The following is a 24,020-nucleotide window of genomic DNA, read 5'->3' on the forward strand; positions in this document are numbered from 1 at the left end:
GTACACCTTAGTGAACACACATGTGCACATGCACACTCACATACTAAGTAAACTGCAATACTTTTTTAACAGAATGTTTTGGTAAGTCAGGAATGACGACACACACACCGATAGTCCCAGTGCTTGCCTTGAAGGCAGGGCTGAGAGAGAAGAAGAGACTATTTTGGTGAAGACTTCTAATTGGCACGGGCTGGGTCTGTGGTCAGGACATGACCGTGAATGAGCTAACCTGAGTCAGACTGCAGTGGGCTAAGGTCAGAGGAGGAGGGGAGTGTAGCCACACAGTGGGGGAAAGCCGTTTCCAAACAGTGGGGACCCGAATACAACAGAGGGATTGCATTCCATGGCGTTCTCTAGATGCAGGGACGTGGAAGAGACAGATAAATCCACTGTGGACGCCCCCAAAAGTAAGCGCCAGGTTTAGGCAGTGCTTAGCAGCTTACCCTGGAAATGTTGAGGGATATAATCATCATTTTCCCCCTTCTGACCTTAGGAAAGGAAGCCTGAAGGGGTGGGTCGAAGAGGTTCTAGAAGCCTTTGTTGAGCCGCTAATAATATATGGTAGACACTGGCAAGGGTTCTGGGGAGACTCGGAATGTGTGCCCAGGAATCTTGGGCTCCTTTGGACAGAGGGGGGTCGCTAACAGAGTTTCTCTAAGTTGGCCTAAAGACCGCTGCCCTGGTGGCCGTCAGTGGGTCTCAGGATCTCAAGCTCTCCTTTGCTCGGGCCTCTGCCTCGCTCTTTCTCTCTAAAAGCTTCTCGGAAAACTGGAAGGGAGCCCGAGGACGGTTGTGGGGAGGCCTGGGTTCTAGGCACCCTCTCTTTCTGCCTCGGGCCGGCATTCACAGCGTTTCTCTGCAGGCCGCCCTGGCCCTCGGGTCAGGCTGGAGGAGTCGCGCTGGTCCGGGGGAGGGACAGCAGCAGGTGACAGCAGCCTTGGGCTATAAATAGGGGCGCGCGTCAGCGTCGCAGGAGCCGGGGCTGGAGGCAGGGGCGGCGGTGGCATGGGGTCGCGGAGGGCCGCGGGCCGGGGCTGGGGCCTGGGTGGACGGGCAGGGGCGGGTGGCGATGGCGAGGACGACGGGCCGGTGTGGACGCCCGGCCCGGCTAGTCGCAGCTATCTGCTCAGCGTGCGGCCGGAGACTAGGTGAGTCGCCCCCGGCCCTGGGTCGCCCGGGGCTCCGATCTGCTGTCCCTTGGGTGGTGGCCGGGTGTGGCCAGGCTCTCAGAAGCGACCCGAAGCTATGGAGGCCTGGGGTGAGGCCCGTGCCCTCGAGCTTTCTCAACCCCTAAGGTCTGGGGGACAGAACAGGGCCAGAAGAGACCCTCATGGTACTCTTTTGACCCCCTGAGACCCCGTGTGCCTCAAATGTGCGGCCCAAGAGAGGAGAAAGGCGCCTTTGAGGCTGTTTTACAGAGGCCTGAGACTTTTCCTATTTCCCTCACCCCACACCGGACGACTCCCAGGGCTGAATTCCACTGTTAGTGATAAGGGGATCCAGAGTGGCTGAAATTCCTCTGCTTCAAAGGAGGGGGAGCTGCCGTTGGGTGGGTGTGGGGGAGCCAGGGGAGGCTATTTAGCTTAGAGTGAGAGACAGAGATGAGTGGGGTAACTCAGGTTCCTCCTCTGGGCCCAGGGCTTCGGCCTTCCAGCACCGTGTTGTGTCTGGTTGAGAGGAAGGGGTGCCAGGTGGTGACAGGTGGCCCTGTCTGGGAAACCAGGGAGGGAGTCAATGGCCCTGCCCAGTTTCAAGACCGGTAGGGGTGGGACACAAGAACCCTTCATTGGCTGCCTTGGAGAGAAGGAAGTTTGAAGACTGTTTAGTAGCTGTTATTCCTAGATACAAGGATACACAGACAATAGGCAAGCTTCTGGAAAGACACCCAAAGACGCAGACACTCAATGCACATTTGCCCCTCAGACAAACTTCCTGCCCTCTGTGGGCAGCCCAGGCATATGACAGTGTGACTCTTGGAATAGGTATTATTTCTTAGCACAGAATTTGGCTTGTGTATTGTACAGAAGTTGCTTCTCTGAGACACTGTCTGCAGACGTCTGCTCTCAAGAGCACACACACACACACACACACACACACACACACACACACACACACACAAGCACCAATGACATTCAGGAAAAGCCCTGGGCACTTCCTCCTGGATCGGCTGAGTCCTATTGACCTTGGAGGTGGAAAAGTTCATATGTAACCGGAACCTGTTTCTGCATAAAACTCTGCAAATGGTGTCACATGTTTGGGGCAGGGCTGAGGGCTGGTGTTAGTGACTGAGTCAGACTTAACCAGGCTCCTGGGCTGCAGGGGGTTGGGGTGGGGCTCCCTTTCCCCAGTTACTGGCTCGGTGGGACATGGCAATGAAATGTAGACATTTACTGTAGTCCTCAGCGAAGCTGACTTCCCAGTGAGAACCTCACGTTTCTCTCACTTGTCGCTGTGACTTATCTGGGCATTGCTTCTTTCTGTATCTGGCTTTTGTCAATACTAGTGAAAGGAGGAGAAGAGGGAGCAGGATTTCTCTTGGAGATGTAGCAGTGGAGGAAGGGAAGAGAGGATGGTTTGGAAGCCGGGCAGAGTGGAGCGGGTTCAGGATCTGGGCTCTGAGCAGCAAGGCTGGAGGCTTGGGCATGGGGCTGCTTCCTGGCTGAGCTTGTGGTAGACTCTTTCAGTGTGCCAGGCGGAGGGCTGGAAGTTAGAAAACTTGTCTGGCTTGAGTCCTTGGACCTCAATGGGGATGCTGTTAGAAGGCTGTTCTTTGTTCTTGTTGGCCATTTGAAGGCCTCGGACAGGAGCAGTGGGTGAGGGTTTCTCGAGTCTTGGACTTGGGACAGTTTTGCCCCTGTACTTTCTCACCTCCTGCCAACTGGCTACAGACCCCCCCTTCCCCCCAACCCCCACAGGTCCTGACAAGAGCAGCCAGGTTTGTTTGGCTCTGGATGAGACCATGGCAAAGGAAGAAAGAGAGAGAGAGAGAGAGAGAGAGAGAGAGAGAGAGAGAGAGAGAGAGAGAGAGAGAGAGAAGACAAGAAAGAAAAAAAGACAAGAAAAAAGGAAAAGATTGTGAAGCGGGCTGAGCTGGGGTGGGGTGGGCGGAGGGATAGTTCCCAGGACTATGGGAAGGTCTGACTTGTGTCGGAGGAGGGAACTGTGCCCCTCTAGTGACTGCCTGTGGGGGTGGAGGGAGCCCAAGAAACAAAGAGAGGGGTCGCTTGAGGACTTTTCTAGCTGTGTTCAGCTCCAGCCCAGCTGAGAACCCTGACTAACCCTAGGTCCTGGCTGAGAGGCAAGTTCTGCCCTCACTCAGTTTGGGTCCAAAATATTCTGGGTCTGCCTTTCTGTAGATCTGTGGTGGATCTTTTGTTTTTGTTTTTTGAGACAGATTTTCTCTGTGTAGTACTGGATCTCGCTCTGTAGACCAGGCTGGCCTCGAACTCAGAGATCCCCCTGCCTCTGCCTTCTGAGTGCTGGGATCAAAGGCGTGCGCCGATGATGCCACCACCTGACTTGTTGTGGGGCTCTTAAGACACCCTTCCCAAGGGCTCTGAGACAGGGCTTTCCCTGGGAGCTATGGACAACTGCCATATGGCTGGCCTCCAGAATCTATACGTGTTCCATACTTCCTGCCTGCCCACGATCCTTGGGGAGATTTCTAGTCTCATGTCAGTTCAAGGATATTTTGCCGCTCCCTGAGGTCCCGCTTGGCTGTCCCATCTGGTGGACGATCTCTTTGCTTATCCAGCGGTGAGGTGAGGACCTCGCCTCTCCAGGGAAGCAGTATGTGGATAGGCTACAGTACTTTAAATAATCGAAGCTGAGAGTAAACAACAATGACTGACTAGCTTTGGTGCGGCACTCAGAAGTTCTCAAGCCCCTGGCTGGCCTCTTGTTTCCAGAAGGCCCTGATCCTGGTGGGCTCTTAGGAGCGGAAGGGCGGTGGCATTACTGCAGACCACTTCAAGACAACCTCTGCTGCTCCTCTTGGGTAAGGCAGGTTGTCTAGGGTGTTAGGGAAACTAAGGCATTGGGCCGGAACTTTCTAGAGGCCTTTTTATGTCCCAGAATAGATGGAGAGCAGGGCGATGGGAGGCCCCCAGCTTCCATGCCTGCCCTGGCTCTTCCAGGTCTGTTTGCTCCTTTAGAAGGAGCACTTTGCTTTCTGAATTCCTCTTCTGCAATGGGACCATGACCAGAACTCTCAAGTCCTTCCACTCCAACATTAGATGTCTCTGACCTTCCCTGCCCCACCCCGCCCTCTACACACCCAGAAGCACACACCTCCGCTAGCACAGTCAGTCAGCCAGGCCTCAACAGATCTTCTGCTTTTTGAGGACCTTTGGAGGCCTCAGATCCTTCTCCCCCGATTAACATGCAAGGTAAGGGGCTGGAGAGATGGCTCAGCAGTTGAGAGGACTTTCTCCTTTTCTAGAGAACACAGATTTGGTTCCCGAGATCTAAGCGGGGCCACTCAACTGTCTGTCACTGTAGCTCAGGGGATCTGATGCCATCTTCTGGCCTCTGATGGCATCTGCACACATCTACACATCCTCTTCACTGCATACACATCATTAAAAATAATAGAGATCAGGTCAGAGGGATGGCTCCATAGTTAGGAGTGTGTGCTGCTTTCAGAGGCTCTGGTGTGGGTTCCCAGCACCCACACTGGGTGGCTCAAAACCACCTGGAACTCCAGCTCCCAGGGATCCGATGCCTCTGTCCTCGCAGGGTGCTTGTACACTCACATACATACACATGTGTAAATAAATCATTTTAAAATAATAAAAGTAAAACCTTAAAAAAACACAAAACGTTAACAAACAAGCATTTAAGGTGTGGCTGAAAGACAATGGGGCCAAGAAACAGAACCTCACAAACAGCCCGAGAGGCATGGAGAGGACACCCTGTTTCCACTCAGTCTCTTGCCCACGTGGAGGTGGAACCTGTCATTTTCCGTCGTAAATTAGAAAGCTGGCCCAATGCCTCTCCTCCTAGGGAGGAGGTCCAGACTCAAGGGGAAATCTCTCAATTCCAAGGAGACGGACAAAGGCAATTCGTGGTCAGGAAAGACTAGGGCTGCCAGTACTAAGGGAGCTTCTGCCCACACAGCCTCCAGAGGATTTTTAAAACTCCCACCTGCGGTGTGTGCCCGCTTCCTGACTCTTCTGGAGCGGCAGCCCGCGGGGAGGGGGCAGGACCCTTCCTTCTTGAAATGCTCTCCCTCTTCTCCTCCTCCACCTCCTTCTCCTCCCACAAATACAGTCACTGTTACCCACTGTACGCCCAGCACTACGTGAAGAGCCATAGAAGTTACAAAAAGACCTAGATTTTAAGGCTGTGCGGGCAGGGTTTAGCTGAGCAGAGGAAGGGAAAGAAGTGGTAGCCCTGGATGTGGCCATGCTTGGATGGGCTTGGCTGCCCTAGAACCTGAGTGGTGGAAGGGACTGTAAGAAGACTTTGGGCCTTAGCTGTTGATGTGAGTTGAGTCTGGACAAACGGGCCATAGGTGTACTGCAGCGTTTCCCAAGTTTGGTGGTGTATGTCTGTAATCACAGCACTTGGGAGGCTGAGGCAGGAGGATCACTGTGAATTCAAAATCACTTCTGGCTACACAGTAAGTTTGAAGCCAGCCTGGGTTACATCGGACTTTGTGCCCCCAAAATCAACCACATAAGCAAACAGGGTAATAAAACCAAAACCAAACCCAAACAACAGCCTGTGAGAGGATTATGGGATGGGGGCGGGGCGCACTGTTAAGTGTGGAACTGTCAGGATAAATCGGAGCACAAGGACAGAGTGTTAGAAAAGGAGAAAGAAGTGTTGGTTGGGTTTGTGGGAACAGGAGAAGGAAGAGCTCAAGATGGCAGGGTTTTTTTTTTATAATTTTATTTAACTTTATTTTATGTGCATTGGTGTGAAGGTGTCAGATCTCCTGGAATTGAAGTAACAGACAGTTGTGAGCTGCCATGTGGCTGCTGGGACTTGAACCCCGGGTCCTCTGGAAGAGTAGCCAGTGCTCTTAACCACTGAGCTATCTCTCCAGGCCAAGATGGCAGGTTTTGATCTTAGGAGTTTGGAAGAATGTTGGTGGCATCCACATAACCCGGGCACAATGAAAGAGGAGGGACCAGTTATCAAGAGATGGGAATGTAAGCTTCCCTGAGTGCCACTGAGCAGCTTAGGGTGCCGTAAAGAAGGGTAAATTGAAGGGGTGTGTGTGTGTGTGGGATGGCCCTTGCCATCTCCCAAAGACTTGGGGTCTACTGGAGGAAGCGGTCCAAGTCGGCTCATCACCGACGGGCTGGTGCTCCGCTTAAGTATGGATCTGGCTCCCTAAGGGAGGATCAGGCGGTCCTGTGCCCCAGGTCCCTGAGCAGGGATGCGATGCTGGACTGAGGAGCTGGGCGTCTCTAGCTCCTGCTGAATTAACTGCTCTGTTTTCCTTCTCTTGGCTCTCCCGGCTCGTTTGCCTTGCTCTTTAACCACACTTTAACACATTAATGGTGGGTCTTCTTCTCCAAGCCTGTGCAGGGATTTCCAGGAAGGAGGCTGCTCTTCCTCAAAGGCAAGAATTAAAGCAGCAGTTACCCCCAGGCTGGTAATGCTGTGGGCGGGGAACAGGCATAGGTCTCCCTCTGGGGAAAGAGACTTATGTCTGACGTACAACTTTCTCTCAAAGCACAGCGGCCAGGGACCTCCATCCTGCCTAACCGATTTCCTGGACTCGGCTGTATTTAACGAGCTCTCGGTTTCAGATATATTGGTGTCCAGTGGTGAGGCCTCTCGCTGCTAACAGGAGCGGCCAACTAAGACAGCTGGTTCCTTTTAATAGAAGGGCTTCTGGGCCTCAGATGGTGGCTGATTAATACTTTGTGACTGTTGTTGATTTTGCCTCCTCTCCTTGCTTTTGGGCCTAATGATTCCATTTACTGTTTTTGCTTAGCTTATCAAGCAACCGGTTGTCTCACCCCAGCTCTGGAAGGTAAACGCACATTGCATTACGTTCTTCCGACTGCTTCTGAGAGGCCTCGAGAGGCCACTGGGTGACTGCTTGCACACTAACCAGGCTGCATGGGGTGATGGGGAGGGTGTCAGAGGGTACTCACACAGGCATGGGGCTCACAGGGACCGGAGTTGACGCTTGCATGGGCCTGGGTCTCAGGAACGAAGATGTGGGGAAGAGCCGCTGAGATGCTGCAGTGTCAGCCCTCTGCCTTTGGATCAGATGCCACGGGGACACAGCAGGCAGCCGCCAGCCACAGGAGACACATGTCTAGCTCTGATGCCTTGTCCATCTTCCTGTACTAGTGGCCCTGCCTTTTACATTTTTTTCCTCAGCCATCCTGTAACTTCACCTGCTACCTTTTCTTCCTTTGAATTTTCCTTTCCATTGACCCCTCCCTACTCCCAGAGACTCAGAACTCTGTCAGATCAAAGAAGACCACCTCACTGTCCTGTAGATCCTCTGACTCTGGAGCCAGCTCAGAGCCTGAGCAAGTCTGTGGTGAAGGCTTTCCAGCGGAAGAGCTCCCCTTTCACCTGCCAGGCTGGAGACAGCTCCCTAGCTCTGGCTGAACTGCCTGTTACCATCAGGGTGGGACTGTTTCCTGGCTACTTCTCACCTCCTGGGTCCCATCCCAGACTGAGAGGTTTGGGGACAGTTGTCTCCCCCTTTTTTTTTACACAGAGGAAGATTTCTGACTAGCCAACTGGTTTCTGAGTAGTTCATCATGTCTTTAGGCACGATTAGTCAGGTCTTAGGGTGTGCTCGCTCCTTGATGGGAATGAACACCAAGGAAACGTCTGGGAAGAAGAGCGGATAGCCCAACAGATTCAGTGATGTGTGGAAGTACCAAGAGTTATCAGGGACTCAGAGGGAGGGTCTAGCACACCCAAAGTCAGGGTTAGGCTCCTTTGAACATCATGGAAACCAATGATTCTGGGGTTCTTTCAAGATACATAGTAGCCCATGAGATCATTCAAAAGTCATGGAATTGGATGGACTTGGAACTATCGTGGTTGGAAAGACCGTTACCAGATGTGAGCGGATCTCCTGGTTCCTTAGGTGCCTGGATAGGATGCACCTGGAGTCTAGCCCACAGCAGAGTGGAGGCCAGGCAGAAAGCTGTGTCAGCCAGAAGCCGGGTAACAGTCAACAGAACACAACAGAATAGAGTGACTCTCCCTGTCCAGCCTGGTCTACACACACAGTCGCAGGCCACCAAACAAACCCAAAGTCCCCAGAGAACAGGTAGGAAGACGCCTCAGCAGGCCAGGGCACTGCCTTGTCCTTCAAGTCTGTGACCTGTGTCCAATCTCTAGAACCCACGCAGAAGTCGAAGGGAAGAAAACTGCAAGTTGTCCTCTGAACACCACATGTCTGCTGTGGCGTGTTTGGGCCCCAAGCGCTCTCTCTCTCTCTCTCTCTCTCTCTCTCTCTCTCTCTCTCTCTCTCTCTCTCTCTCACACACACACACACACACACACACACACACACACACACGACATTCTCTCATATTCCCCCACCCCCACTTTCTCTTTCACACACTCTGTCTCTCTCTCAGACACATAAAGTAAATACACAAATTTAATAAAATAAAGCCCCATGTCTGTTTCAAGCAACAAGCAAAAAAAAAAAACAAAAACAAAAACAAAAAAACCAAGCTCAAGTTATGTAATGTAATGAGGATTAACAGCAGTTGGGCTATATTTGGCTTAGAACTTTCTAGAAAGTTCAAGCCAGAAATTGCTATGATATGATAGGGACAAGAAACATTTTCAAATAGGGTGCAGTGGTGCATGTCTTTTATTCCAACACTTGGGAGGCAGAGGCAGGTGGATCTCTGTGAGTTTGAGGCCAGCCTGGTCTACATATTGAGTTCCAGGACAGCCAGGACCACATGGAGAGATCCATCTTAAAAAGGAAGAAGAGGAAGAGGAGAAGAAGAAGAAGAAGAAGAAGAAGAAGAGGAAGAAGAAGAGGAGGAAGAAGAGGAGGAAGAAGAGGAGGAAGAACAAAGAAAAAGAAACATTTGAAACATATTCAGGGTTGTAAATCACAGCTACGTGGAAGGCTGAAACAGGTAGATCACAAGGTCTAGACTACATACAACATGCTGTCTAAAAAAAGGAAAAGAAACATTTCCGGCTGTTATATTCTAAGTGTTCAGGGAGTTGAGAGCCCCCGTCCCAACAGGTTTTCTATTTCTGAACAACTTAAAGGGGAAAGAAGGGAGCTTATCCTGCCCGACAGCTGATGTCTCAGGGAGAGGATGCTGCAGAATGCTACCGAGTGCTCCTTTCAGGCTGGTTCAGCTCAGGTGTCTGACAGGGATAACCCCATCCTGGCTGGACCTTAGAGGGAGGACTCAAATGCCTGGGTGTCTGCATCCCTAGACATCTTACTTGATTCAAAACATTTCCTGGGATTCAAACCTTCTCTTAGAACTCAAGTGCAGAATAATGCTTACAGAAAAGATACGTTGACCATAGAGTCTTCTCCCTGCAAAGCATGTAGGGTTATACCCTCTCTTTGCATCCCCACACACTCCTCTCACTCTGTACCTGCTAGAGAGTCATGAGCAGGTAAATATGGCTCTTGGGGTCGATTCCTTCCTCTGAGGCCCAGAGAAAGGCAACTTGGAATGATCTACCTTTCTCCATGGTTCCTTGTGCTTCTGTTGACTTTCCCTTCACGGTCCCCACGGCTGCTCACAAGGGGTGTGTGCCCAGGGAGGGGAGGAGGGCTGGGCACAGCTTGTGCACCACACAGCCTGGCTCTGTGGTTGAGCTTCATGCCTGGGAATGCACTGTCTTTGCTGGCCCGTGAAAGGGGTTGGCACCTAGGTTTGCTTCCTGTGCCCAGGAGGGAGTGGACTGTAAGCCCCGAGGATTGTTGGTGAGTTTGGGGTAGACCCAAGGAGCCCGTAGATATGACGGAGTCCTGCAAGAGGGGCTGACTCTACGTCAAGGGAACCAGGGGTTCTGGCTTTTCCAGGAGCCCGTCTGTTTGTGGCTCTGCCGTCCCATACAGCTGCCAGCTTGTGTCTTCAGCTTCCCTACATAGTGTCCGTAGAAGGAGCAGAGGAGCCACAGCTGGCTTGCTAGTGCCGTCCCATAGTTCTTTGCAGCATCAACCTTCATTTGATAGTCCGTAGAGTCGAGTCCCCTTAAGGGCCAAGGCCCCTGGCATTGCCAGCTCGTTCTTCATCTACCGTGGCCTATGCTCACAAATGCTGGTGCTTTTCTTTGGAATCCGAGCTCTAGGATACAGTTCCATGCCTTCAGGACCTCTGAATCCTTGAGGGTTGGCTGGCTTCTCCCTCTAAGGTATGGCTGTGCTATGCTAGGGCTCCATCTTTAAGACATGTGTGTCTCCCACACACCAGCTTCCCTGGAGATGATAATGGAGGGTGAAGCCAGCTCCCTCCCATCCCTGACTAAGGATTGATGGGGATGTGTAGAATGGTGGTCTGGTGGGCTCAGGGGCCTGGTCTATTGTCAGCCTCTTGCCTATTGCAATGGCCCTGGGTCAAGATGGCCTTCAGCCCCTTAGTGCCCATCCCTAACCAGGCCAGGAAGCCCCGGCACTCTTGAGTGAAGACATGCTCAGGTATAACCAGGAACTCTGGCCACGGGCTGACTGGTAAACACGGTAAGGCTTACACTCGGGCGAGGCCAGGCCAGGGTGTATTTTGTAGGGAGGGCTCCTCTAAATGTTTTTTTTGCTTTTTCTAGGAGCACCTTCTGCTCCATCATTGCTCAGCTCACAGAAGAGACCCAGCCACTATTTGAGACCACACTCAAGTCCCGGGCTGTGTCTGAAGACAGTGACGTCAGGTTCACCTGCATTGTCACAGGTAATGAAGCTGTTGATACAGCCCCTGCCAGGGTTTCTGCACAAAGCGGGGGACCAGGAGGATAGAATGGGTATGCAGGGGTGGTAGATTATGGGTACCAAATTGAGTGAGTTGGCTTTAGCTCCCCAACCTCCAACCCACAACTCTGTGTGTCTCTTTCTCTGGAAGTGTGTGTGTGTATGTGTATGTGTATGTGTGTGTATCTTTTCTTCTTTAAAACCTGTGTTCAGGGTTGAGGATGTGGCTGAGAATGTGGCTCAGGAGAGTGCTTGCTAGCATACATGAAGCCCCAGGTTTTATGCTCATGAATCTGGCATAGTAGTTTGTGCCAGAGTGAGTGAGCGTGAGTGAGCATGAGTGAGTGAATACTTGTGTAGCCATTGGAATAGCTCCTGGCACTTGGGAGGACAAGAAGTTTAAGGTCATTCTCAACTACATAATGAGTTTGACGCCAGGGTGGGCTGCATGAGACCCTGTCTCAAAAGACAGAAAATGAAGACAATAAGCCTCCAACTGTGCTCAGCAAAGTTCCTCCCCCTTCAAGTAGACTCACTTATTGATGATCTTTGAAGATCATCTTTAATGATCACTTGATTGATCTTTGAAGTTAGCTCCTGAACATACCACTTCATAGTTGAGCCATTTGTGACTTGGGAGTATTTAGCTTGACAGACAGTAAATCATAGTTATTCTGACCATAGACCCAGGAGGCAAACTGCCTGGCTTGGAATCCTTAGACTCAGTAGATGGTGCCCAGCAGGTTGCTATGAGTAGCATAGCATTATGAGCGTGAGAGGGTGAATACCTGCTTAGCCGTTGGAGTAGCACCTGGCACACAGTGTTAGGAATCAAGACGGTTCTCTTTCCACTGGTTCCCTGCTGGGGTTTAAGTAGGACACCCAGTGGTGCCCCTTAGCAGCAGGGATTGCGAGTGCTGGGACACTGGTTCCAGGCGCTGTTCCTTCCCCACCCGCCCACTACAGCCTCCCTCTGCACCACCCTGACCTGCCTCAAGGAAGGCCTACAGGACGTTTGCTGTCCGCTGCACTCACCATTTCAAAGGGCCCAGACTCACATGCCTCCAAGACCACCCCCCCCTTTTCTTCTTAAGTTAGTCCAGGGCGTGGGTGGCTTCCAGCTGTCACAGTGCCCCATCCTGGGTGGACTTGTTTAGCCCAGCCAGCTAGACAGCTTCTTTGGGGTTGGTTTTCTCGTGGGTAGTTGTCCCATTTACCAGGACTGTCGGCCACGTATGCTAGAGGACACCGACTCCCTCTGTCCTTTATCTTTGGTGTGTTGCAACTCAATTCTTCCAAACCCCCGTGAAGTAAGTGCTATTGTTAGCCCAGCTTTGCAGAGGACGAAGCTACAAGAGGCTAGGTGAGCCGCCCAGGTCACGAGGAGCTGGTTGCCTTTGCCTTGTGCGCTGCCTACGGCTGAGTCTCCGCGGCACCAATGGTTCCCTAGAAAATAACCTCACGCCACACTTTCTCATATGCCGCTTTATACAGGATGTGGAGTGCTCCAGAGCATGCTGAGGCGGTGGAGTTGTCTTCCAGCACCATATAAACCTGTGGTGGGGCTTTCCTGTGATCCCAGCACTGTGGGTGGAGGCAAGGGGATCATGAGTTCAAGGTCATCCTTCGTTACACAGCCAGTTTGAAGCCATCTTGGCATGCGTGAAACCTATCTCAAAGAAAACTAAATTTTATTTTATTAAACTAATACATGTACGTAGTTTAAGGCTTTAAATTATACTAAAAGATATTTATCAAAATACAGCCATTTATCCCTTCCACCAATCTGTCTTCCCAGAACCTGGGATTGGAGGTATGAGCTACCATTTCTGTTTGTTGTTCTTGCTGCTTTTTAAGATAGAATCTCACTACGTATCGACAGCTGGCCCCAAACTCTCTCTTCAGACCAGGTGGGTCTTGAACTCACAGAGCTCCACCTGTCTGCCTCCCGAGTGCTGGGATTAAAGGCGTGCGCCACCAACGCCCGGCCAGCATTCTGTTTTTAAAGACATTTTCACCTTCCTTCTGACCCCTGTACCCCTAGTCACCAGTTCCAGTGCCCTCTGGGGGTTTTCTGGCTAGTTCTCCATTTCTACCACTTCTGAACTCAGGGCTTGGCTCTCTTGAGGGTCCTGTTGCTCTGTACTTGCCTGTCTGCTTCCTGTTTACAAAGTTTGTAATTCCCATTTCTCTTCTTGCTTGTTCTCCCCATTAGGGTGTGTGTGTGTGTGTGTGTGCGCGCACGCGCGCATGCGTGTGTGTGCAGTCTCCCTGCCCCTTCGAATGTTCATTCTGCTACCTAGAAGCCACCACTGCTTTGCCTGGCCAGTCCCTTTTGCTCCAAGCCCTTCCCAAGGCCGTCTCCAGCCCTTTCAGGAGGGCTCCTGCTCCCTCCTCCACGGCACGGTTACCTTGCCTACCAATGCCTTTCTCCAAGAGCGTGAGATCGGCAAGGCCAGGGTGCACAGGGGACTTGTTGATGCCTCTGTGGAGTTGCCACAGTACTCATTTGCCACATGACCTGGCTATGGTGATGACCAAATTAGTGTCATTTCCACTTGGCTCAACTCAGTTGCAGTTTGGGAGGGGGGAGCAGTATCTGTTGTGGAGACCTGTATGGGAGCCTCAGCAAAAGCAGGCATCAAGGGTGTCATGGCTTCTCAGAATCAATGTGGACTTGCCAGACACCAGTTTGGTGTACAGAATCGTGGGATAGTTTATTGAGTGCTCCCAATTTCCTCACAGGAGTAAGCCTTTTGCTCAAGCCCAATCCAAAGGAGCAATTACAGAAGTATTGTTATTGTGTGTGTGTGCACACACACGTGTGTGTGATATGTGTTTGAGCATACATATCAAAGCACATGTGTGGAGGTCAGAGAACTTTCAGGAGTCAGTTCTCTCCTTACATCCTGGATTCCAGGGATTGAGCTCGGTCATTAGGCTCACATAGCAAGTGTTTTAAAAACACTGAGCCCAAAGGAATAATTTTTTTTTAAAAAAAAATACATCTTATTTTAATGTGTGCATGTGCCATAGTGCTTGTGTGGAGGTCAGAGGACAACTTGTGGGGGGCGATTCTGTTTTTCCACCACATGGGTCCTGGGGATGGGACTCTGGTTGTCAGGAGGATAGGAAGCACCCTTATCAATGAATCCATCTCATGGGCCTCAGGGTTTTTTTTTTTTTTTTTTAATCCCTGCATCTCATGATGAGCAGCCCAGGCCATGGTCTTCTGCTGAGGAGCAGCTACCCACTGAACTGGTACAGTTTTCAGGGCTCTGGGCAACTCTAATATCCACATTTTCATCCACTGCTGTATTCCCCTCCACATCCCTGCATACATCCCCAATCTCAGCTCCTTCAGCTTTCTGTAGCAGATTAGACCGTGGTCGCCATGGTACCGTTGTATACCAGAAGCAAACAAGGAGAAGATGTAGGTTGTAGGAAATGGGGAGGGGGAAATGGAGAGGGCACCAAGAACTGGGGACACAGGATTAGACATTAGGTCTCCTCAGTTTGGAGGTGTTCCTGGCTGTTCAGTGATGGAGACTGGTCTCTGTGTCCCTGGCTTCTCTTGGTGGATGCGGGGGAGGGGGGGGACGACGACGGGACACGACCACATCAGTTTCTCTTCCTCCCTGCTGGAAGCATCCCTGAGCAAGGGTAGAGGGCTCAGGGCCTGAATCTAGGGCCTCACTAAGCACAGGCGATGCTTTCCTGTTTGAACCTTTGTCCTGTCGAGGAAGACTCCCATCTTCCAAGGAACAGGGAACTCACTGGCCTTTTCGGGAGGAACCCCTGCAGACATGGAGAGGGACCCCAGGACCTCCAGGGTTCTTCTCACTCACAGTGGGAGAATGGGAGACGGTGGACCTATGCTGGGCCCTGCCTCCTGGATCCTGCAGGTCCCTTTAGGCTGGAATGCAGCTGTCTAGAGACTGCTCATTTCATACCTACTCCCTCCTTGACTCTCTTCAACTCTGGGGTGCACTGTGTTGGGGTGTGTATGTACGCATATGTGCATAGTCACATGTTGAAATGGAGGAAGGGAGCTTCAGAGGTAGGCAGATTGAACCAAGGGACCTAATCCGTAGTAAGAACCACCTTTCTTTCAGTAAATAATTTATTTTTATTTTATGTGCATTGGTGTTTTGCCTGCATGTATGTCCATGTGAGGGTTTTAGAAACCCTGGAACTGGAGTTACAGACGGGTGTGAGATGCCATGTGGGTGCTGGGAATTGAACTGAGGTCCTCTGGAAGAGCAGCCAATGCTTCCAACTGCTGAGCCATCTCTCCAGTCTCCAAGAACCACATTTCTTAAAAAAAAAAAAAAAAAAAAAAAAAAAGGAAAAAAAAGCCAGGCAGTGATGCCATATACCTTTAATCCCAGCACTGGGGAGGCAGAGGCAGGTGGATCTCTGTGAGTTTGAGCCCAGCCTGGTCTACAGAGCAAGTTCCAGGACAGATAGGGCATAGAGAAACTCTGTCTCAAGAAAAAAAAAATCTTATTTTTTTGGGAAATAAGTCTAATATGATAACTTTTAGGAGCAAAATTTTATACATTGACCCCAGAATCCTCATTGGAAAGAATGCTTGAAAAGGAAAGTTGGCTGTGTCATGTGCCAGCTGAGTGGCCCTGGGTAGTCGCTCCCCTGGGTCCTGTGGAGCTTGTATGAAGTAGGGGTTACACCTATCACTTTATAGCAGAGCCGGATCTGAATTCAGACCCTGCTGCTCACTCTCTAGGGGACTGTGGCAGAAGTCTTTATTTCATGAGCCTTGCTTTCCTTTTCCTTTTCCTTTTCCTTTTCCTTTTTTTTTTTCTTCTTCCTTTTAATGTCTTTTGAGACAGTGTTTCTCTGTGTAGCCCTGGCTGTCATCCTGGATCTCTGCAGCCCAGACTGGCCTCGAACTCACAGAGATCTACCTCCCCCTGCCTCCCGAGTGCTGGGATTAAAGGTGTGCTGACACCACCCGGCTCATTTTCTTTTGCTTATTTTGAGGATTAGCAATTGCCTTCTCCTTAGGACCATTAGAAGGGTTAGATGAGATATACGTGAAAAGTATTTCATTCAGCTCAGCTTCTGGCACACAGTAAGTCTTCTTCAATAAATGTGAGCAACGTTTGCTCAGGGGAACCAAGTGAAATTCTATATCTGAGTTCTCTGAAAACTCTAAACTCCTGTTTCTCCAAATCTGCGTTTCCCCAAACTGGGAGTGGTTGGGATGAGGCTGTAGGTGTCCAAGTGGGGTTCCTAGGCAAGCTAGCTAGCTGTGAAACCGACCACAGGTTGTGAGGGGCCAGGGGAAGGACACTGGCTCAGGTTCCATTTTGAACTCTTCTGGCCAGAGCGCTGTCTCTCTGTGTGTACGCATGCATACCTGCCCAGGAGTATGTACAGCGGAGGGAAGGACCTAGCCCTGTCCGGCGTGTGTGCGTTTATATAATATAGTTCGCATTGGCCAGGGGCTAGCCAGCATGCTCCCCAAGTAAATTCGCTTTCAAAGCTACTCCTGCTAGGAAGCCCCAAATGGTCAGCTTGATCCAAGCTGTGCGCAGAATCACAAGCAGCTCCTGTGGGGGGTGAGGCCGCCGCTGTGAGGCCATTCCTCCTCTCTGCACTGGAGGCTGAGGCTGTCCCGGGCAGGCTGTCATGAGGCAGAAGGTCTAAGGCCCTGGTGGATGAGATCATCCGACAGGATGGTGAGAGCACCTGCGCTGGCCCTGCCCCCGGGTGCGGTGATGTAACCAGGGGCTTTAGGTGCAGTGGAAACACAGGGCTCGCTTTACAGCCCGCACAGCCCCAGTCTGTTGCTCCCTGCTGCTGTGTGCCGTTCCCTGGAGTGCCCTTTGCTTTTCCTCACACACCGCCGCCGCTGCCATGTCGGGCATGCCCTTCCCACCGCCTTTTGTTCACTGTTCACTCCTGTACTGGCTCAGCTAACAGACGGAGCAAGTAACTGCTGGGCAGGCACCGTCTCGGGTGAAGGAGACACGGCAGTGAACAAGGGGTCCTTCCCGCCCACGGCAGTGAACAAGGGGTCCTTCCCGCCCACGGCAGTGAACAAGGAAGGGGTCCTTCCCGCCCACGGCAGTGAACAAGGAAGGGGTCCTTCCCGCCCACGGCAGTGAACAAGGGGTCCTTCCCGCCCGCTGGGGTCTGGGCTCTAGCAGGGGAGGTGGCCAAGGAGCTCGGCTTTTCCAGCGCCATGATTAGTAGGAGGAAGGGGGCGATCGCACCTGTGGGAGGAAGGGAAGGTCTTCCGAAATTCTGCTTAGCCTTTGGGTCTAGATCAAGTGTCACTCACTCCGAGGCTCTACCAAATCCTCAGCCAAGGAGCTCGCTTCCTTCTCTGGATCCTAGGCTCTTCCTACACTGTTGATGTAATCATCTGTAAATATTTACTTACTGTGGGTGGCATGCCAGGCACTATTCTAGGAGCTGGGGACACGGCAGCAGCGAAGAACACTGATAAGTCCCCGCTGCCGTGAAGCTGACATTCCGTGATGGACAGGGCGCACACCAAGTAACAAGCTCAGCGTGCCATGTGGCTATGTGCGCTAGGAAGCAACAATCATAAAAAGGAAATGCTGAGGGGTGTTGGGAGGGCCTCTGTGAGGAGTTAACTGGGAGGCAGAGATCCGCAGGAGCTGAGGTCCATCCTCCTGCGCTGTCAGCGTGGGCCAGCAGGACTGTGAGGTTGGGGTGCAGCGTGCAGAGGGGAGAGAAGAAGAGATAAGGGCAGCACAGTAATAGGGTGTAGACTGTGCGGGCCTGTGTGAGATGGGAGCCCCTGGGGTGCTTTGAGAATGTGGGCCTGAGTCCGCTTGTTGTGTTTCCATGGGCTGAAGAGAGGCCAGGATGGAGGCAGTCATGTCATCAAGGAAGGTCTCCCTGGAGGGGACCAGGCTGTGACAGGAAGTGGTCAGATTCTGGATCTGTTCCAAAGGGAAAGCCTTAGGACTGTCTGACAGAGTGGACGTGAGGAAAAGAAAGGGACAAGAATGACTCCATGCTTTGGCCCGAACCACACTGGGGGGATGGGTTGTGTCCACTTACTCAGTTGTGTGCGAATTGTCTTGAGACAAGAATAAGGGGTCTGTGGTTCACACCTGTCACCTGCCAGACCTTCAAGTGCAGATACAAATATCAAGTCAATGATACAGGTCAGGAGTTGAGGGGAGAGGGCTGGGCTGGAGATGGCCACGTCAGGGGTCCTTGCTGCTCCTGGACCAGCTAGCGCCAGTCAGTCTGGGAAGGGAGCAGTGATTTAGGAATGTGCAAGTCACAGGTGACGGTGGTGGATGGTGGATGGTTCTGGTGTATCAAAAGGAACAGGAGCAGGGCTGGAAGGTGTGGAGAAAGCTCTGTAATAGATTTCTACGGCCTTGTGTGTGGTGGCGCACGCCTTTATCCCAGCACTCAGAAGCAGAGGCAGGCAGCTCTCTATGAGCTCAAGGCCAGTCTGGTCGACAGAGTTCCAGGACAGCCAGGGCTACAGAGAAGGACCCCACAGAGAAAGTCTCAAAAACAAAACAAAACAAACAAAACCCCCAAAGCCGACAACAAAATAAGAATAAATAAATAAATAAATAAATAAGCCAATAAATAAAAGATCTCTCTTCTTTGTTCTTTTTCTTTTGAGACAGGGTAGCCTCTCATTCTATAGCCAAGGCTAGCCTGAAACTGTAGGCGTGAACCACCATGCCATGTTTAGAAGTGGGATTTGGAAGTGTGTTGGCTTCTCTCCAATTCCGGTTTGTGTGGTTCCTTATCTCTCACTATAAAGAAGCGTTATCCACTTCTTAAGTTGTGCTTCAGAACAGACTGCCTCACACACTCTTCAGAATTCTATGTCCAGGTGCTCAGTCAGGAAAGGACTTGCCCTCCGAGCGTGGAGTCCCCAAGGAAGGGACTGGTAGGTCCCTTTTGTTTTTTTTGAGATTGAGTTTCTCTGTGTAATAGCTCTGGCTGTCCTGGAACTCACTTTGTAGACCAGGCTGGCCTTGAACTCACTGAGATCCTGTCTGCCTCCTGAGTGCTAGAAATAAAGGCATGTGCCACCTGGCGACTGGTAGGTTCTTTAATTAACCTCATTACGGTGTGTGTGTGTGTGTGTGTGTGTGTGTGTGTGTGTGTGTGAATGGGTGGCTAGGCAGATCAAAAGTGAGTGGATGGATGGGTGGGTGTTTCAGTTCTGTTGTCAAAGGATGCAGCATAGGAACCTGGAATGAAAGGAGTGGATGCAGCCAAGATGGGGTTTGGAGAGGAGACCTATCAGGTAGAGTCATTTCTATACATGAGGATACTGAATGGTCTGTTATAGAAAGGAAGCATGTTATTCCCAGTTATCAGTTGCTGGAAATCCCTCACCTCTTCCTACTAGAAAGCTGAGAAGTCAGCTGGGCGGCAGTGGCACACACCTTTAATCCCAGCAGGCGGGAGGCAGAGGCAAGCAGATCTCTGTGAGTTCGAGGCCAACCTGGGCTACAGAGCGAGATCCAGGACTGGCTCCAAAGCTACACAGAGAAACTCTGTCTCGAAAAACAAAACAAAAAAAGAACTTTCTTCCTTCCAGCCAGAGGGGAAATGCTTTCCGATTTGACACATCCTATGTTCTAAAAGTGAGCTAAGCAACAGGGCTGGTGTTTCCAGAGGACCTGGGGCACGGGTACTGTCCAGCCTCTTCCAGCAGTGAGGAAGCCCTCGACACTGTGTGGATCCCACCTTAACCTCATTCAATCTCTTGCTTCCTTGTTCAGGATACCCAGAGCCAGAGGTGACCTGGTACAAGGATGACATAGAACTGGACCGTTACTGTGGCTTGCCAAAATATGAGATCACTCACCAAGGCAACCGTCACACCCTGCAGCTGTACAGGTGAGGGAGAGGGGCCTGCCTGGCTCTCTGCCCTCCTGAGGGCCCTACGTGGGATTCTGCCAGCAGACATGGAGTCAGCCGGGTGGAATGCCCAGGCTCTCTCGGCAGTTAGAGGGCAGGGTTCTGCGGCTGAGCTGATCTACCTGGTGAACTGCGCTGTCTGCCAGTGCCTGGGATCTCCCAAGGCCAGGGTAGGCGTGCTTCTCACAGCCACGAGTGAGTGCAACCAGAGGAGGTCCTGACCCACAGAAACCTTTTCCATGAGGTCAGCAGCCAGAAAAAGCAACAGTATCATCATTACTGCTCTCGGGGGCTGTGTTGGTCACCTGCTTCTGAAGGGAGCTCTTCTGGGCCCCAAGTCTAATCCCTCCTGGGACAGCATGGCCTTGGTCAGCTGCCACCCACCCGTGGCCTCAGTTTCCTCCATTGTAACTGAGGAAATTCATGACGCCTAAGGTAGGGCAGGACTTGGATTGGGAGGGAGCACGTGGTCAATGCCAGAGGCTCTGGCTGTGGGGAGGAGGGCTCTCGTCTCCCAGGAGGGAGAGATGGCGCCTCATGCTCCTGCCTCTAGGTGCCGGGAAGAAGATGCTGCCATCTACCAGGCCTCTGCTCGGAACACCAAGGGCATCGTGTCTTGCTCAGGGGTCCTAGAGGTGGGCACGATGACCGAGTACAAGATTCACCAGCGCTGGTTCGCCAAGCTGAAGCGCAAGGCTGCAGCCAAGATGCGGGAGATTGAGCAGAGCTGGAAGCACGGGAAGGAGGCATCAGCGGAGAGCGACACTCTTCGCAAGATCAGCCCCGACCGCTTCCAACGGAAGCGCCGGCTGAGTGGAGCCGAAGCGGCCGTCCCCTCAGCCCCGGTCAGGGAAACTGAGGAAAGGTCCTCCGCAGCTTGGCAGGAAGGAGAGACTGAGTCTGTTCAGCACCCAGGTTTGGGTTTGATCAACAGCTTTGCTCCCGGAGAGGTACCCACCAATGGGGAGCCGGCCCCAGAAAACGGGGAAGAGGGAGAGCATGGCTTGCTGACGTACATCTGCCAGGTCATGGAGCTGGCGCCTCAGAACGCCCCTCCAAAGGAGTCTGGGGCTAAGAAGAAAAGGAAAGACGAGGAATGTAAACCAGGAGTACAGAGGCCAGAGTTAGAAAAGGCGGATGGAAGCCAGTGCTCTTCAGAAAACGGCATCCCCGGTCCAGACACATCCAATTCCAGCAGAAGAGAGAAACCCACGGATGTGCAGCCAGCGCAGACCCAGCCCAGAGGCAGGATAGCACGGGGGCCTGGGCCTTCCGGAATAGAAAGCACCAGGAAGTCAGCCTCTGTTGTGGGCATTCAAGACAAGGTCCAGGATGCTCCTGCCTCGGCCCCAGCCCCGGCCCCGGCCCCAGCCCCGGTCCCGGTCCCAGCCCCTATCCCAAACCTCAGCTCAGAGCAAGTTTATTTCTCCCTGAAGGACATGTACATGGAGAGCACCCAGGCAGGCAGGCCCAAAGGAGAGGAGCTGCCTCCACCCCCACGTACCAGGGTATCTGGAGAAAGTCCCTCAGGGAAAGAGCCTGTCAAGGCTAGAGGTGAGAAGGTACCTATGGCCTCTGGCCAGCCCACACCGTCCATGGTCCCCCCGCCCATTAAGCCTTTGAATAGGAAGAGATTTGCTCCTCCTAAGCCCAAAGTGGAGCCCGCTACCGCTTCTTCCTCAAGTCAGGCACCAGAATCTGTGGCCCAGAGCTTAGGGAAAGCCCTGCCTCCAGCCTCTGCCCAGGTCCCAACACCCCCTGCCCGACGGAGATACAACACTCGAGATAGCCCCTCGCAAGGACGAACAAGCTCCAAGACTCCAGGAGAGGTAAGTGTGGACGGGAGTGTGTGGAGGCTGCTCTGGGAAACTGACCTCATGGAAACTCTTGCTGTAAGGGCTTGGCAACCCGTGGGTGGTGGGCTATTAATAGAAGGGGGTGGGGAAGGGCTGGAGTTCCAGCCAGGAGCAAGGGGGCACAGGCACGGCCCTTGCTTGACCATGCTCCAGACAGGAGCGTGCAGGCAGCATAGGATGACTATGTCTCTTTTTGTCCAAGAGAATACTGAAGCTCCTAGCCGAGGGGAGAGGAGGAAGATGCCGTTCTTTAGGGGGCGGGCAGGGCGGGGGGAGGAAGAGGGATCAGTGGAGAGTTTTTTATAGCCATGCTGATGCTACAGTGCTTCAAGGGGGAGATGAGGGTGTTCCGTAGTGTGTAGCCATACACAGGATGCTCACCAGAAGACTTAAAAAAGACTGTATGCTATGACCCAAGCACTTGGGAGACTTCGGCAGGAAGATTGTGAGCCAAGGCTAGCCTGCGATGCATAGTAAGACCTTGTTTCAAAACAAAACAAAGTCACTCCCAGCACCCCGAAAACTGAATGTCTAAGAAGTACTGGTTCATTCTGGTTTCATTTAAGTTTTGGGATGTGGCATACCAATATACCTGGCTGGCAACCCTTAGCGAGGTGGGGTCTTGGGCAAATAATAGTCAAAATAACAATAACTCATAGTCATTCAAGAACTGGGTGCTTAGGAGGCATGGTGCACATGAACTAAGTGTGATGGTATAAGCTCTCCTGTGGTGGGAGAGGGGGAAAGTTGGGAACAGGAGTCAGTCATTTCTAGGGAATGGGTAGCCAAGAGGAAGACGTGTTTTGTGTGGAGGAGGGGCAGGGATACCCACCTGCCACGGGTAGAGACAGATGGGATTCAGCAGTATGGAGCTTGAGGAGCGGGATCAAGAGGATGAGAGGTACCCAGGGTCTCACGCTCCGGAGGCAGAGGGACGGAAGACTTACCTAGGACTAGAGTGTTCCATCTCTGGGCAGACAGGAGGAAGACAGTGTTCTCACGAGTGTGGGTGGGCTACAATAAACAGGGCACGTTTATACCAAGACTCTATTTCTGTTTATCAGAAATTCCAGTTTTATTGTGCTGCATCTCTCTGTGTTAAATCTAAGTGAAGAAAGATGGCTCCGGATCCGGGCAGGAACTACACCAAGGCTGTTTCTCAGGGGAGAGGGAGCCAGAGTCCCGGCTCTTCTGAGCGGAGGCTTTCCATGGGAAGGCATTTTTCTCGGGTGTTCGGACAGGACAGATGGTTTTCTGGAACAGTGAAGGGAAACACTCGAGGGACAATTGATTCAGGAGCTTAGGGCAAGTTGGGGAGGAGGGTATTTGGTGGATAGCAGAGGCGGGCTATCCCGTGGAGAAAGAACATTCAGGAGGGAAGAAGGTCTCAGTGGTGCCTGGATGTGGTTTTATCTCAGTGGGTGCTAAGGTTAGGCTGTGGGAAGAGGCGACCAGAGGGCTTTGGCGTGGGACAAATCTCAAAGACCCCACACCATGTTCTGTGTCTGTTTATCACTTTTGCCTGCCTTGTTCGAGGTTCCTGGTGACGTCAGAACCTCAGGGGCTCCAGGAAAGCTCGGTAGGGCTGCTCTGTGTCACCCACAGCCACAGGCTGCACAGCAGCCTTCCAGAGAAATAGCCCTTGGGGGCCCGGAGGGAGCTCATTTAGAAAGTGATCAGGCTAGCTGCCAAGTGTGTGTGTGAACTCGGCTTCTGCCTACAGGGTGGGACCCTCACCCCCAGGTGGCTGTATCTCCTGACAGGAGGATGGAAGTGCCAGCTCGGCCCTCCCTCGGGTGGGGCTGGTGAGGGCAGAGCAGACACCTCAGAAGCTATCTGTATTGGCTTTCCTGCTGCCAGAACCTTGTCTGGCTTTATTTTATGTATATAGTTGGTAAACTTACAACAATTCAAATATTCATTTAACATGTAGATATATACGCATTTTATTTATTTTGTGTGCATATACTTGTACGTGCATGTGAGTGTGTGTGTGCATGTGCACAGGTTTGTCACCGAGTGTGTGTAGAGGTGAGAAGGTAACTTGCAGGAACCGGGTCTATCCTTCCACTGTGTAGGTCCCAGAGATGGAGCCCTGGCGTCCCTGGAACTAGTTATGACAGTAGTGAGGCACCATGTGGATTCTGGGACTCAAACCCAGGTCCTCTGCAAGAGCAGGCAGCAAGTTTGTTAGATGTGGTAGCATACGCCTTTGATCCCACTCTTGGGAGGCAGAGGCAGGGGGATTTCTTGAGTTGGAGGCCAGCCAGAGACCCTATCTCAAAAGACAAAAGCAGTAGTGCTTTTTTTTAAACCACTGACCATCTTTCCAGACCCTCATTTCTATTTATTATTATTATTATTATTATTATTAT

At 52.0% G+C, this 24,020-nt stretch overlaps 1 protein-coding gene across 2 annotated transcripts in view; it reads left to right on the top strand.

Moving 5' to 3' along the window:
- The first annotated feature begins 964 nt into the window (after positions 1-964).
- Positions 965-24,020, top strand: part of Alpk3 (alpha kinase 3) — a 46,520-nt gene continuing 23,464 nt past the window's right edge. The window contains exons 1-5 of one of the 2 annotated variants that reach the window (XM_006969983.4): positions 965-1,148; positions 6,953-6,991; positions 10,747-10,868; positions 19,651-19,768; positions 20,343-21,618. In XM_006969983.4, the coding sequence (XP_006970045.2) occupies positions 1,006-1,148; positions 6,953-6,991; positions 10,747-10,868; positions 19,651-19,768; positions 20,343-21,618 (1,698 nt within the window). In that variant the 5' untranslated portion in view covers positions 965-1,005. The remainder of the gene's footprint in view (positions 1,149-6,952; positions 6,992-10,746; positions 10,869-19,650; positions 19,769-20,342; positions 21,619-24,020) is intronic. The other variant, XM_006969984.4, reaches the window with a different exon arrangement.

Source organism: Peromyscus maniculatus, chromosome 1 (genome assembly GCF_049852395.1).
Source record: "Peromyscus maniculatus bairdii isolate BWxNUB_F1_BW_parent chromosome 1, HU_Pman_BW_mat_3.1, whole genome shotgun sequence".
NCBI lineage: Eukaryota > Metazoa > Chordata > Mammalia > Rodentia > Cricetidae > Peromyscus > Peromyscus maniculatus.